At 36.0% G+C, this 17,106-nt stretch overlaps 1 protein-coding gene across 1 annotated transcript; it reads right to left on the bottom strand.

The window, feature by feature from the left end:
• Positions 1-5,785: 5,785 nt before the first annotated feature.
• Positions 5,786-12,419, bottom strand: LOC145784463 (speedy protein 1-B-like). Its single transcript, XM_082596281.1, has 8 exons — positions 12,225-12,419; positions 11,498-11,643; positions 11,155-11,299; positions 9,722-9,893; positions 8,680-8,852; positions 7,978-8,077; positions 7,574-7,727; positions 5,786-7,294 (listed from the first exon to the last, which is right to left on the bottom strand). The coding sequence occupies exons 1-8, from the start codon at positions 12,341-12,343 to the stop codon at positions 7,272-7,274; spliced, it is 1,032 nt and encodes a 343-aa protein (XP_082452407.1). The 5' UTR covers positions 12,344-12,419; the 3' UTR covers positions 5,786-7,271.
• Between the last annotated feature and the right edge of the window lie 4,687 nt (positions 12,420-17,106).

The raw sequence follows: 17,106 nt of genomic DNA, 5'->3' as shown, positions 1-17,106 counted from the left end.
TCTTTTCAGGGTACGAACTGAGGGTCCGAACTGTTCAGGGTACGAACTAGGTTGCACCCACAAACAAGTACCGGTTCCACACCAAGCAACACAAAAAATGGTTTAATTGCTTTTCGTGATGAGCTAACGCATCAAGAGTGTTCCCCTCAAGACCATCAACAGTTTTGATAACCCACCTTGGTCGATCAACGTAGAAACTATCTTTTTTTTTACTCATATAAATTGTTAAAAAAATTTCACTAGCCTCTCTTATTCTCATCTTTCTACACTTGTAAAAACTTTATTAATGTGTTGCAACCATGCCATAACTGATTGTCCTGCTTTGGCGTCATGCACGTTATAGCGTCCGTGTTTTGTTGCTTCTACCTTTTTCTAAACCCTTGCTATGTTTGAAATATATTGTTTTTCGTTGTGATCGTCAGAAATAAAAACAAACTGAACTGATGTCCACTGCATTTTCATGAAAACCTGGATCACTTTAAGTTGTCAGAATTGCCAGATATTAAATCCTAAACATGCACTTTTTAAAAATTGGCATCTTTATACGTACCAAATTGGTAACCCTGCCTGACTGAGGCCTCCAAAAACGCTGCTCCTCAATGAAATAACTACGAATTAGGTAAACATCTTAAACATGAAACGATTTTTACATAAAAAGTTATATATATTATATTTAAAAAAAGTAGCCCAATTGGGCGCCAACCAAAAAAGCGCGCCCAAAGCGAATTTTTGGCGCTTGGAGAAATCAAAAGTAGCCTAATTGGGCGTAAAAGCGCCCAATCTGGCAATCTTAGATTGGTGCAGTGGTCCCATCCACAAATTTGAAAAAAACCTAGATTTTATCTTAAAAAACCCAGATTGTCTAAAAAAAACCCAGATGTTCATAATAGCTAATAGAAAAGCTTTGAGATGTCTACTACACTTTCTGCTATCTTTAAATTTTGTACCACCCATCGACTATTCAAATACATTTCATTCTAAACTTACAAGATTTATTTTCTGCAAGTCTTTTTGTCCTTGGAGTCGTTTTTCATAACGTTGATGGCAAACATCCTCCATTACTTCGCTCACCAATTTTCTTTTAGGTTCCCAGGTATGACAATTTTGCCCCGCTCTTTTTATGGCCTGTTTTGCTATCAACAAATCTTTCACAAAACTAGCAATTAAACCAAAACTAGTGATACTCACTCAGCAGAGCAGCCTGGTAAAACTGCAATTGAACTTGACTGAAAGTCATTACCGGTACTCAAACTGGAAACTGAATGCATTACTTGTGATCAAGAGGGGGAACTAGCTTATAGCTTTCAAATCAGACAGAATTTATTTTAGATAGGCTATATTTTGTAGCAAAATAATTACGGTACTTAGAATGGTTAATTCAGCTCGCGATTCCTATAATTTTATGCAAAATCAATATATTTAAGAAAAGTTAAAAATGCAGAAAAAAACCCAGATATCAACGTTTTATATAAAAAAAACTTAAAAACCCAGACGGGTAGCAAAAAACCCAGATCTGGGTTTAAAAACCCAGGAATGGGAGCCCTGGATTGGTGACCTGGAAGGCTGGAACTGACCAAAATTTCAGTGTTGCCACAAACGCAGTGATTCAAAAGTTTTTCCAGGTTTGGAAATGTTGCCAGGAGCTTATTAAAATTTTGTATCTTTGTGCAAAACATTAAAAACAATCATGAACAGGACCGTTGACAGGATTTCTTGGGCCTGGTACCAATTTATTTTTGGGCCCCTTTCATTGAAAATGTTATGAATAATAAATATAAAGGTTGTGTACAAACTTTTATTGATGTGCTGTTAAAATGAGGATGACGCATGTCCGTTCAAAGTAGAAAAGAGGATATCTTCTGAAGGGCATTAAATTTTTTCTACATACCACTATGCGCTTATCACAATCTTGGCGCTGCTGGTAGCCTGTAAAGTAGTAGCTTGCTCTTGTTTGTAGTGTCAGTCTTGTCAGATATAGAATAGAGCTTTTTGTTATTCTGTGCTCGATCAAACCCGATATGCCAAAAGCATGGTCGTTTAACAAATCTTGGACAATCTTAAAATTTCCCAAACTGCACAACTTACTATCTCTATTTAGCGGTTGCTTTTTTGAACTTTTATTTTTCACACGAACCATTGAGTATTACTTCTCAATTCCATTGATGTTTCACTGGTCATATTAGGCTCACTAAAAGAGAATTTACAGCAAAGTTAGTGCAGATGGTTAGAAAGTTTTCAACTTGATTTGGGAAAGGTTTCTGGGCCTAGTTCAAACATTTGCTGATTGCTGAAATCTGAAAAACGGTTTTGATCTAATTTTTAGTGCAGAAATAGAGATAGTAATCTTCTTAGCTGTGCCATTTCAGTTTTTGAGTTTAAACAAGCATTACCGGTAGCCTGTTTATTTTGACATTCGGGTTTCGGGTTATTTCACTAAATATTCGTGGTTAGGGAAATCACTAAACGGTAGACATAAACACTAGGAATTTATTCTGCAAAGCAGACTATTGTTTAGAAACTAAAATTTGCTTCTTCGAAACGTAGTTTATAGCCTACCTAGGCTACCAGTAGGCCTACTGCATATGAAATTAGTTGCCTGACCATTGACCAACCATTTCTACGAAAATCACGGATATTGTGCTAGTTCCTAATACAAGAAAAAAATATTTTATTACAATGTATTGTATCGATAAATGTAATGTCTACGTTCAAACAGTCAAAACATGATAGCCTACTATATTCTGTTTTTACATAGTAGACTAAACTTAATTCTTATTTTAGCCTAGCCTATACTGTTTGGTGGCTGAAGTGGCTATTTTACCACCAGAGAGATAAAGTGGGCCCGGTACCCGGAAATGGGCCTGGTACTTTACCATCTGATAGCTGAAGTGGCTGTTTTAACCTCTGATGGCAATTCCTTTAGATCTGATTATATTAAGATCTTGATAATGTTTGAAGTCGCGGGGAATCTTTTAACTCTTGGCCTCCTAAATATTTCGAGCCCGGGTCCAAAAGTACCACTTAGACCCCCTGTCAACGCCCATGAATTCATGAAAATTTAGGATCCGTATCCGATCCTATTTTTTTTTAAAGATCCACATCCAATCTGGATTTGGTCAAAGCAGTAGGCTTACAAGTTGGGTCCGCTTCCAGTTTCTTTAGTTCACTTCTGGTATTCTATACCTTTCTAAAAGTTTGTAAAACGAAACAGATGATAATAAATGGATTTACCAGGCGAAGCACAAGAAACAAATACATGTTTTCAGAAAAAAAATGCAACTGGGTGGGCTACTGCAACAGGTTAGAATAAAAGGTTTCTATCCAAGCTTATCTTATTATGTGGGTTTATCACCCATTTATAATAACTATAACTTGTTTTCTTTTACCATCAGTCTATTAAACTTTTTGCAAAAAAAAATGCTCTGCCACTCACACACATTTCAAACTGCCGTAGGCTATGCATCATTGCTTGTCACAATTAAATAACACTGAAAATTTTGAGATTTAATTCACATTTTAATGTCACGTAAATTTGAATCATTATTGCTTCCGCCTTGGCAGTCAAGCGTTTTCATATGGGGAACTGACGTCAGAAAAGAAAAAATGATTTTTAATATTTTGTTTGCATTGTAGCCTATTGGTGCCTACCAAACATCTTTACGAAAGAACAGATGATTGTCAGAAAAAATGTTTGCTTAGTCGAAAATTCTTTTTCTGTTTTATTCTCAGTTGGTTAGCGCGTAACTTCTGAAACGAAGAAACTTCAAGATCAAGCGGCGCTAGTTCGACTCTCGGGGTGTGCACTTGAGCAACGCACGTTAAGGACTGCTCTCCATTCAGCAGCACTTTATGGATGGAATAATTCCCCAGCGACAACACTTCAACAATCGGAAACTTCACTCTGTCAATCTCGGTAACCAGCCCTGCGTCAGTGGTTCAAAGCCTCTACAAGTATGCGAAACTGTCAAGATTAAGCTCTCAAAGAAGCTTTCCCAGTCCAAGGACAAAGATTCAACCAATCAATTATTCAATGGCTTTGTTTATTGCGTTATCCTCTATTTCTCTTCACCAAAGCAACTCAATATAGGCTCGTTAATATTCAAATTGAGTTTGTGAACACGTATTTTTGTTAAAAGCAAACTAATAGGCTTATGTAATATCTAACTTATAGCAATTATAATTTAGAAATTACCTGCAACGAAAAAAAAGTGAAAAATGGACTAGCTGCCGCTGGTATCGAGAAACTTACAATTTTTTCGGTTTCTTTTGTTGTTTATCAGCGCAGATAATAAGACTGATTGCAGCAAAACTAAGTTATTGTGTACCTATAAGTGAACAATTTAGGCTACATGAACAACCGGTCTGTTTTTTTCTGGTGACTATTATATTTTTTAATAGCCAACAGTTTCCCCCGATAATTGGACAGCTGCTCGTTGCCATGACAAACTAGTTTTACGTTGAAACGTTTTTAAAACAAAAATTTATTTCATTTCACCAAACATTCTTTTATCTACGTCTACGGTGTATTTCAAGATCGTAGCAGTTGGTTTCGTTATGCGCTTGAAAGTTCATGTTTCGTTTATTTATTTTTTCTGCTAGCAAATAAACAAAAATACACACTACACAATAAAGAAAAATAATTCGCGCAGCAAGGATGGCAGCGAAAGAGCAAAAGGTCAACTGCAACCTGAACATACATAAGCAAAAAACAAAAATGAAAGATGCTGCATTGGAGTCATAATTAACCCACAAGGTAGAAAGTGTCAAAAATGCCTTGCGCGGGCTTACAGACAAATTAATTATAGCCTAACTATTAACGTAGGCTACGGCACGTGGCAAGTTGGCAACCATAGTGATCACATACAGTAGGCTAGTGTAGATTGCATAGGTTTTAGTGGTTCTCAATTATTTTGTTTTGGCGGACCCCTTTTGGTGCCTTCAAAACGGTCGCGGTCCCCTAAAACGACACGCTTAGAAAAATTTGATAACCTCACGACGCAAATGACGATTGATGACATTCACGAAGTTGTCACTTATAAGCTATATGTTGGCACACAGAATTAAAAATCTGTTCTGTAGCCTATGCTAATTTAACGTTTTTCTACAATTTTTTTCGAAAATTAATAGAATTTTTGTGCATTTGTGATTAAATATTGTACAATTTTGGTAGAGAGGTGATTTTTTTAACCATAGACAAACGAAACCTAATAACCAGGCGGCATTTAACATAATAACATGAAAATAAACTAAACATTACGAACATTTTCGGTCATACTCATGTTAGCCCTTTTCAAGTAGTAACTTATTAGATCTTATTGTAATTTGATTTTAGTTAAGAATGCAAATAGTAAGATAAGTTAATGGTCCTTCATTAGCTTGGCTGAGGATTAACCCGAAGACTGTCCTAATCACTTCACGTTCACAGTTTCTGCTGTCGTTACTCAAAAATGCTGTTTACATTTATCGGATAATTATTATTTTTTCTTGCTGGTAGACTACTGTATGTAGCCTACCACCAGACTCCATTTGTTCATCTCCGACACACGTCCCATCGACCTTTCTTTTAGCAGCTTTGCTTACCCTATTTACTAGTACTGTTCTCACTCATTCTACGTCTGCAGACGTTAAATCAGTGTAAAGATGACGGATTTTGTTGTCTGCGAAGGTTTACGTCACGTGTTGACAACCGTACATCACTGCTACTGGCTGATTGGTGATAACATTTTTTGCTAAATATTGTGGTCGAAAAATAAAGTCATTTTTCTCTTTTAGACAAAGACAATATTCAAAAGTTTATTATAGAAATCTAGCTATATATTTGCTTAACACAAAAGTAACGTGAAAATATATATAATCTGTAGCAAAAAAACATAAAAAGGGAAACCAACAAAACGTTGTCAAAAAGTTACTAAACCTTCGAATATTTCTTAACAGTGTTGCCAGATGGATACTTTTATCTCCAATTTGGTCAAAATCCAAGGTCTTTTGGAGGCAAAGACATATATGGGTTCCGGAAAGCAAGTCCTGCGTAAGAAACGCAGAAAAACCGGCCTCTGAGAAAGATAAAGACATCTTTTTCTTAAAAATACGCAAAAGAGTGGAAAAACGACTAAAAAAATTTACAACCTTGTTTGTTAGACATCGCCTTGATATAAAACCCTCGAACCCGATTTGCAATGTTAACGTGTTAGTGGCATGAGGTCGCGATTAAAAAATTAGTAAAACAGCTGTGGGGAATTTTGTTTGGCGAGGTCTGGCAACACTGTTTCTAAACTTGGTGAGGTGAAATCGCTCATATCTCGGGGAGTCGTATTGCTTCATGTAAATTGATAATAAATGTTATACAAAGGGATAAAGAACGGCATTATACGACACTAAAACGGCTCTTTATAACAATGTATTGTTTGAAATGCAGCTGATTGTATTTTGTAGTAAACCAAACTTCAACAATTATTTTGATCTTAGCCAACAGTCGCTAACAGAACAACTTACAATTGTCTTTTTTAAGTTAGTGCGTTTCTGAGATGAACCATGGCGATTCTTTTTTAACCAAACAAAGTGGTTTAGACTTTGCACGTGTAATCGCAGCTTGGCGATTTATAATTAAAGCATCTTCAAAGGCTTAGTGACTCTTGAACCTTTTTTGTAACCTTGGCAAAGTCCACAATCAGGACAGCTGCACAGAATCATTTCAAAAAGTAACAAAATAAACAACAAAACAATGAATCTTTTCAAAACAAAACCAATTCAATAACTTGATTCAAGAAAGGTTGCAAAATACGGTTGAGCAATGATAGGCCGGACTCAATAGCGGTCCAAGCTTGCTTAGGAGGAGTTCAAAATTTCTTTCAAGTAAACTACTAAAAACGTATTTTGACAGTCAATAAGCATTATTGTTTTGATATGCCAATTAAAATACTAAATGAAAGTCAAAGAAAGATGAAGTAAGGGTATAGGTTTGTAGGCCTACCAAACAAAATTTGGGTTTGCTCAACATATTTTTGGTGTTGATAAAACTTCTAAAATGCTGAAACCAATAGATCGGCGTACAGATGGAGGCGAGAGAAGGGAAATAGAAACAAAGAAAAGGAGAATTGTTAATTCAAGGGTGACTTATAAAGTGTTATGATCAGCTTTGACCATGTATAGCACAAGATAGGTTGCGCATTGCATTAAATTCCGGAGTCATATGCTGCCATAGTGAAAATTGTTCAGAGTCGCCAAGATACAGGATCTCTTTCCTGAAGGTTTCACCTTTGTATATTGAGACATCACACCAACGTAGCCCAAAGTTCTGCAAAAGTTACACGTAAGGTAAGAGTGGGACATGCGCGGTTGCGTTAGATACCCCAACTAGCAAGATTAAAAATCACTTCATAAATCATACGTTAGAAATACGAAAATGTTTTCCGTATCTATAAACTCAACATTAGTGGGTTATTTGCTACTCGGCAGGTCTGCTGCTTCTCACACTTCTACAATCTCCAAGAACTTAACAAACCTTATCAAATAGTAAATTGGATGCTGGGAAAATTAAGTAAACATCTGATCAATCGTACTGAAAAATACATACTATCCATGTCAAAACTGGATTCTTCCGTGGTAGCAGGGTCAGTGGAATGGTGCGTTTCACTCTTCTCTGGGTGACTGTGACGCGACAAGTGATTGCTGGAGTTGCTCAGTGGAGCTTTCTTTCTGGCTACTTCTTTCTTGCGTTTTCCACATACCTGAGAAACACAAAATCAATGACAAATAAACGCTGCTTACAGCCATCACTCCGTCTATGCTGACAGTAGCAAATGCTCCAGCATTGTGGAATACGTTTGATGTAATATCAGAGTTTGGGAGGGGAACATTGGAATTCCCAGTAAACCAATGGACCCTTATTTTATGCTTTTTGTGTTATTCGAAGTTTTTCATACATGAGTCGAGTTAATATATAATTTGTTGCCTGGGTTATACAAAGAGAGAAATTACCGAGTTATTTTTAGCTGCAAAATAATCATCTGGTGATGAGTCAGCTTGGGAAATGTGAAGAAAGACTTGATCATCATCCAAGCTGTCATCTGATATGTACCTAAACAATAACATATTCCCTTGATTTTATTTCTAACCATTAAAACGAAACAAACGCATGCCAACGTTATAGAAGGACTCTATAAAAGGTAGAAGCAAAAAAATGTAAAAATCAAGATTCGCACGATGGCAATGCATAACATCATGTAACAACCGCTCAACCAACTTATCAAACTTTAACATACAGTAACAATGTGAGGGAAATAAAACGGCTGGGTACCTTTCACCATAAGCAGAAAAACAAAACAGATGCAAAATACTGTCACTCATAAACAAACGTTTTCGGCTATATCGCTAGGCATTATCAGGATACCGAATTAAGTGAAACTTACATTGCACTGAAATGACATACATATATCCGCTGTGTTACTGTACAACATTTATTTCTTTTCAGAAATTTAAGTTAAAATTAAAAGGAAAGCACACTTTAACGTAAGACAATAAAAACATTATCTTCATCCTAAACCTGAAGAATCTAACAGCAAAATTGTGTCCAGCGATTATGAAAACAGATATACAATACACAGGGAAAATTGGAGACCAAGATCTAAAATATGAATGGGGCATAAATTAGAGGAAGTAACACATCGAAATTTTACTAACCCACTACTGTTATTAAATTTAACGCATAATTTGCATGGAATAGGTGATCTGCCCGGACCACGAGGAAATGGTTCCTTCTCTTCTGGACTCTTTTGGTAGCTTCTAGTGGCTCCTCCATGATAAGTATTCCTCTCTCTTGTCCAAATAAAATGATCGGGTTGAATACGCATCACCTACAAGTTTATAGCAAAGCTAAGATAATAGAAGATAAAATATAGTTCCAGCTGTAACAATGTCATGCAGGATCACACAATACAATAGCATTTACCAAAAGTAACAAAAAGTGTTAACTGTTAACTATAATATACACAATAACGCATACGCCATATTTGAACACCGGTCTCTGTATTATTTAATAGAAAGTTCCAAACAGTTCACCACTACACTTAGAAAGTTACGTATTCAATATCATTTATCGTGTCACATCATCACTACAATAAAATTAATTGCACATATTTACTAAATCAGTGGATTATGCCTCGTCTGATCAAGAGAGTGTTGAAAATAGTGAATTTCGCGTCACATTGAACATTACAATAAGAGAGCATGACAGTTAGTCATGAACACACAGCACAGGTGACAGCCCTCTACAACAAAATCTTTAGAATAGAGTAGGCCTACTGAGTTGTTAATGTGTCACAGTGTGTAGTATTTATATTCAGACAAATGTATTCATTTCATTGTAATTGACAAAATCTTGGCTTTTTGTGAGAACGTTTCATGTTGTTGCTTTATTATCAGATGATCTAGTCACAGTCAGTGAAAAAAAGTAGATCACGGTGCTACAACCTCATACTCATAAAACACTTTGTTCCTTACACTAGTCGCTACAGTACTTTTGCTCTTTTTTACTTTCACATTGTCTCAGTAATAACTGGTACCAAAGTATTCAAGCCTCTACGAACCTGTCATGGAGCAGATGGAGCCATACGCTATCTCTCATCTAACACTTAGACTTAGTCATTGACATTAGCGAACTAATCAACATGGTTTAAGCTATGCCTACTGTCTGTAACATTTTGTTGCTAAATCATCTGGTCACCTCTTCACAACACTTTCTACTGACTGCTGCACGGAAATTCATTTTCATCCACATCTCATCACGCTGACTAAGAAATCCAGGATAAAGATCTCTCCAGCCTTCTCCAAGTGCCCATGGGAAGATCTCATATTTGAAATCTTCCTCATCTTCTTCCATGTCATTGGCTAAATAACTGTTACATGTGGCACTTTTAGATGTTGTTGTTTAGTAAACTTAATTGATCACTCTCTCAGAAGTACCTCATTCTATGTGCACCTATAAAAGCTACATACCACAAGTAAACACAGCAACAAAACAAGCTAAAACTACCTGTTTCAAAAAATTATGCATTGTGCTGAAAATTTTCAAACCAATTTACATAGCCTCATACTCATCGGTCATCACTCATCAGCTGGTACAAATATATATGATAGAAAATTTCAATAAGTAAAAATCAGACAAGAATTTAAGACATTTCAAACAATATACAGTAGAATTCGCCTATAACGGCTTCGTTTATAACGTCAAGTCGCCTATTACGTCACATTTTGTTCGGTCCCGGCAGAATTCCTATCTTTTGCGTACATTGTAGTTCGGCTACAACAGCATCGCCTATAACGTCAATTCACATGTAACAGCACCCTTTATTGGTCCCCAGACGTCTTTTGTTCGTTTATAACGTCACTTTAAGGCATCACCTTCACCATGAACGGCCAGTCTTTTAATCCAGTTAGCGCTACTGCTTGCAAAATGTCTTCCCTTTATTTTGCTAGGTCGTTCACAGCAGGGACTTTAATTAACTGAATTAACTTTTTTCCCGCGTGAAAAACAATTACGTGTAAAAAGCAGCTCTACAGCTGACCTTTAAACAACTCAAAGCAACAGTCGTACGTGCAATGAACTTCTCTACGTGACAATGAACTTCTCTACGTGACAATGAACTTCTCTACTACGGTACTGAATGTAACAAGCTGTATTGTGCAAATTTCCTGTACCTTTCGCTGTACCGGTAGGCTATTTTTTTTAAACAATTCCTTTGTTTACTGTATTTTCTGCGTGAATTTTGTCAGTTTGGTGGTACACAGTAAACCTGAAGCTGGATTATACACCTCTTTCTTTAATTAAAAGGTCTGTTTTGGAATAGTTTTTGGTAGTTTGTCTATAACGTCAATTCGGCTATAACGTCAGTTTTTTGCAATCCCCTAGAGGTGCCGTTATAGGCGAATTCTACTGTAAAAGCAAATTCAGTACCGTATGTCACTGTATGTTGTTTTATCTTGAAAATGGACAAAAACATTTGCTCATATTATGGTAGATGAACATCACACTAGTGTGATATAATAGTTTTCATGTCAAAACAAATTTTGCTGCCCTACCAACAATATATAAGAGAATAAAAGATTTCATAAATCAAGAAACCATGCATAGCATATATATATATTCAAAATACTTACAGTGCAATAAAGAAATGTTCCCGGTTATAATCCTTGACATGTAAGTGAGCACGTTTAAAATAAGCTAGAACCATTGCCAGAAGGTAGTTGTCAGAAAGCCGATGGCAAACATCTATCCACATGAACTCTTGAATCAGTGCATCATCTAATAATAATAATCCAACACAACAAGGTGTGAAAATCACATATATATAATATGCTTTTATCTAAACTCAAAGATGGAAGCCCAGAGCACATGAAGGCCAGAAATAAAAGTATGTAAGATTCTGCAAAATCAAACATATAGAAGTATAAGCAACTAAATATTTTAGTTTGTATATAAAAAAAAAGATAAGGTTTTTACCAAACAAGGTAAAAAAAGCCACAATTTCTTCATGTGTAACACTGAGGGATGACTTTCTTGAGCTTGATTTAATACGTTTTGTTTGTGGGCCGACTTCACCAAACTGATGGTTTCCTGGAGTGTTTTCACTGTTTTTTTCTTCGTTTCTATAAACATGCAATCAGGAAATTAAACACCAATGAAGAAAGACTTTAAAAACTTTTTGCTTCACAAGTTTAGTGGGTTTCGTTTGTGCTTTGTGGTGCACTAAAAATGAAAAAAAATGGTGATGGCCTTTGAGTATGTTACTGTTACGCTTGTAGATGCTGCAGAATAGCTACAGAAACCCAACAAACGTAAAGGAATTGAAAAGAGGTCTTAACACGAGTAGAGCTACGTGTACAAGCGACAAATCACTGTGTATTTACCAAGTCCTGCTGCAATAATTACAAACTACTCACAGCCATAATGAAGCAAGACGTAATCAACCGCACGTGATTCGGTGCAGTGCACTAACACTAAGGAAATAATCATAACGCAAAACTAATGCTACTGATCTGTATCAGTTTACCATACAAAGAATTATTATTTTTATTATAATTTGTTATGCTTTTTCAAAGTTGTTGTTTTGAAACTTGAATCTTTTAAATCTAACAATTTTGTATAGGCCATATCCCACACGTTAAAAACCACTTGAGTAGATGTTTATGAGTTTTAAAACATAATAAGCAATCAAATTGTAACTTACCTCATTCTCTTACATCTAGTCACTGGTGTTGCAAGTCGAAGTACGTACTTTGTTATACAGTGATCAGGCTTAAGAGAATACATAATTTGTTTGATAAAAAGTGTGAAGTTGATCCACATGTGCACAGGTGCACAGTCCAATGGTAGCTAGTTCAATTATTTTATTGCATGATGTGTTATGACAATTTCAACATGGATATCTGGTGAGAAAAATCCCAATTATGTATTTAAAACTGACATACGGTAATGTACAACAGGACAACAAACAATTAAAAAATTATAACAGCCAGTTACTTCAAAAATGAAGGAAAAATAGTGTGATTACCTTTAAATTTACAGTACAAATTGGCAAAGCTACTCGGGATAAGCATACCACATTAATATTACCAGTTTGATATAATAGTCTGCAATAAATTCTACAAATTAGTCTATTAAATGCTCAAAAGAAAATTTTTTAGTAAATTTAATCACTCCAGAAACATACAAATGAAAGTGGCTATATTTACAACACTATCACCATGAGTGTAAGTTCCGGATCACACAAAATTCTATCTTAATGAAAGAAAACTTCAAAATTGTTGAAGACAAAAACTTGTATACCGTAGTACCGTACCGGTACGTGTTACCAGGGCCTCCGAGAGAAATCAGCACTGGTCGGGAAACAATAGGAAAAATGGGCCCCATAATATTTTTTAGCAAATATACAACTAATTTGTATCTTGCGTTGCATGTTCGTGTTAAGCTGAAATTAGCCTAGCCTACTTTCCTCAGCATGAAAAGAACTTCCTTCAATGTAAAAATCAACAATAATCACTGGATTACACTTGCAGCAAAAATGCCATTGAGGCAAACTATTTTGTCTAGAAAGCTTTGTAAACCACAATACAGGCAACGAAAATAGTTCAACCAAGCTTTTAATTCAGGAGTGTCCAAACTTTTTCCCACACGGAGTTGGCCTGTGGGCTGGACATCCCTGATTTAATTCAACCCTTTTTGGACTTTTTGCAATGCAAAGTTACGGATCACAGCATCAAATAATAAAATTTTGCGACGTTTGAATTGATGCACAACGTGTATAGTTAGGCTTTTCAATCCGTTTCGAGTCATAGGCCTACTGGAGCGCAAACTATTCTTTACAAATTTCAGTAATTGCTAAAACCACGTTCTCAAAGCGCAACCGTTGGAGGTAGCTATTGGAACACAAAAAAAATCATAACAAAACTATTTGGAAAAACCTTTCGAAATTTGCAATCAATAATTCCTTGTGTAGAGATTATGGGGTGGTTCGTTCTGGTTTGCAGCTGAAGTTTGCTGTGTGGCTTTCTGTCAAAAGTACCAACTCATCCAAAATGTCTTGAAAAATGTCATTGTTGTAGCCTACAAATGGTTTAAATTTGTCCCACATGCCCGCAACTGCACAACAGACATACAATGAAATTTTCATGGAATTTCAAACTCATCGACGATATGTTTGAGTTTGTTGATACATTTGTCAATTCCAACAACTATCGAATCCTTTACAATGTACGGTAGAATACATTTCCTTCGAATGATTCAGCTAGTTAAGTGGAGTTATAAAAGCGTTCTGTCCTCAGGAAAAGAAAATCATTTTCTTTTAAATTTATAATTGCCAAGGCAACTTTAGCTTGCGAGTAGTAGCCTACTCTTCTCAGCTTTCTCTTATATAGATTACATCTTCCTTTAATGTCATTAAATTCATCAGTGAATCTTGTTTAGGACCGTAATCCACATAATGCAAAGCAGTCACAAATTTAAAACTACTAGTTGTAGGCTACTTTAGCATTGACTCAGCTTCCGATCAAGCTCTTGTTGGTTCCAACTTGATGCATTTAAGAAATGTCTTTAGAGCTTCAATTGCAAAAGGGTAATGTAAAGCATTGGGTTTGACTGCACCACGTCTTGATTACCCTCTCGAAGTCAATTTTCTTTGCAAGATGATAGGACAGCTTTCTTTAGATTTTTCAGAATTTTTTCTCTGACTGGGCTATAACTTTAAAGATGCCACAATCTTACAGATAATCAATCAGTCCAAAAATGATAAGACATTTGAACAACGCTGTCTGTAGGCAACATTATGAATTCCAATTAGATTTAGCCAAACAATAACATCCATAAACAAAAAACTCAAATAAAGAAAAAACTCACTATACCTTCCAAAATCACATCATGTAAAGCATGACCACCAAAAGGCTACTTGACCACACGAAAACAGAAGATCTTTTAACTATGACAAAATTACATCCAATTGCAGCAACAATAAAATCAAAAGTTTTAAAACTGTTCGGCCACACAAAAAGATCACAATTCGGAATCAGCAAAGTTTGCACAGAAGGAAAAGTAGAAGAAAAAAGAAAACGCGGCAGACAACCAAAACGATGGCAAGACAACATCCAATCGTGGACCGGACTCAACTTGGCGACAATGGGAGAGCTGGCTCAAAATCGCCACTCTTGGAAGCAAATAACTCATGATGATGCGCAATCTGCTGCAGGCAGAGATGACGACTGATGATGATCCATAAACAAAAAATATACAGGATTTACTTTCTTTAATCGTGCTTGGACTGATACCTTTAACTTTCCCAGATAACTTATGTTGGATACAACATCCTATGCCTGGCCAACGCAGATTTTGAAGTTAAGGTTCAGGTGTCAAGCAAAAATAGTTCCCGCTTAGCTAAAACAGCACCAGTTTTCAAGTTGAAACTATCAATACAATCGAAACCGTTCAGTGATACAGAAATCATTTCAGCTTCAGATTTTACGTCTTGAAGCTGTTAGTGTTCAACATCGCCTACCATAACACGAAAATGATTTGTTCTTGATGAGAAGCATCGAGAGTGACATTTACAATGAGTGAGAAATACTTGGAACTACGCACTTCATTTAAGAATTTGTTGATTATTTAGTTGGTACGTACATTTTTACTTTAGTACTAAAAATGGGCCCCCCTCAAAAGTGCAAAAACAAAAAACTACTCGTTTTTCCTTTACAATGTTTTGCTAGGGGGGAAACTGGCCCGACTTCCCCCCCCTCTCGGAGCCACTGCGTGTTACGGTATCTGACAACACTGCAACAAATTAACTTAGCTTTTTGATTGCACACCATGGAAAAATGCGGTTTAAATGTAACCACTTTGCATGGGCCAACAGATTTCACAAAACAAGTTTATATACGGTATCTAGAAACATCAGACTTTAGTCCTGCAGATTAAGGGCATTCTGAACTTCTAACCTAACATTGCAATTAGTTAGTCTTCAACTAGCCAGAAAGATGGCTATTGACAATTGACTATTTGACCGTATGGTCATTTCCCTGTGAGTATGGAAACTTGTGCATTACGAAGATTACTTGCATGTTGGAAACATCTACTATTTTTTTGTTTCTGGTAAATAAACCATTGATTGATTGAACAGAATTTACAGCACCTAGCACAACAAAAAGTTGGTTACTATGAAATCCTTTCAAGTTTAATTAAAGCGTTATTTTTCAATGAAGTAAAAAGTTAGGTTATCTTCAAAAATACGCTTCAAGTTACACCTCATCTTGTTGATGCGACGGGTTGAACAAGTCGCATTTTGAACTTGATCGCAAATGAGAGTTCAAAACTTCAAAACCTCCCGCACTCAATTCAGTCAGTGTTGCCATTGCGGCTGCCATTGCTGTTGCCATTGCCAGATACCGCAAAATGCGTTTTCGCATCATCAAAGAAATTCAAGCAGCTAGATTTATTTTCTCAAAGTTTAATAAATGTAAAAAGAGAATTTTATTGGTATATATCCAGCGTAAGAATTTATATGCAGTGTGTAGTTATGCAACACGAAAGTTCACTGATGATAGTGTAGTGTAGAGATCTGGTGATAATTCCCCACTGCATTGTCAATCAATCAACCAATCAATCGTTATTTATCAAAAAACAAAAGTGACATAAAACGATAATACATACAATGTTTAGGTTTTTTTTATTAAAAGGGAGACAACGAAACGACCATACGGTCTACTGGTCACCCTGGTAAGAATACTCTGTCAATCTCGGTGACCGGGCCTGCGTCAGTGATTCAAAGCCTCTACAAGTAGTATGCGAAACTGCCAGGATTAAGCTCTGCAAGAAGCTTTCCCAGTCCGAGTATAAAGATTCAATCTATCAGTCAATTTGAGTTATGCAACTAATCAACAATTTAACCAAATCGGTTACAATCAAAAAAGAAAACACAAACAAGACTAATACTTCGATTAGTACCAAATTTTCGACATAATTTTTGTGTTATTGAATGTTTAAAAATAGAAAGTGGCTGACAAAATCGTAGTCGCTAATTATTTTGAACTTTGTAGACTTTAAGAAGCCTACATGCATGGATACCTCTCTTTTTTGGACAATCATTTTGATAATGTAGGCTACGGTACCTATCCTAGAAACTTAGCCTACTTCAAGTTTTATTTCGGACTTTGGTCCAAGACTACATTGCATCAAATATCTTGTCAGTAACTGTCAGTCTTACGTTGATTTAGCGTCAGCGAACGTCGGGTTAGTGTGAAAGAGGACTAGCCCAGCGAGAAAGCCCGACTGGGACCCAGTAACAATTTAAATGGGTACACCATATGGGTTAGCCTATTTATGGATCACAAGGTTAACACAAATCCAGTTTTTTGTTTTTGTTTAATTAATCGCCCCAAACTGTTAATTGTTACTAATTTCAAAAAATTGAAATTAAGAGATTAGGCCAAGTTTTTTTTTTTTGTAAAAAAAAAAAAAAAAAAAAAAGCTTAACCCAATCTCTTAATTTCAATTTTTTAGTTTGAAAAAAGTTTAGGCCATGCCCTCTCCTTAAAAATTTTTTAGTAGTTAACGACGTAGATTAAGGC

The sequence above is a fragment of the Aplidium turbinatum genome, chromosome 15 (assembly GCF_918807975.1).
Source record: "Aplidium turbinatum chromosome 15, kaAplTurb1.1, whole genome shotgun sequence".
NCBI lineage: Eukaryota > Metazoa > Chordata > Ascidiacea > Aplousobranchia > Polyclinidae > Aplidium > Aplidium turbinatum.
Note: the sequence above shows the minus strand (reverse complement) of the source record. Positions and strands in the feature narration are given on the sequence as shown.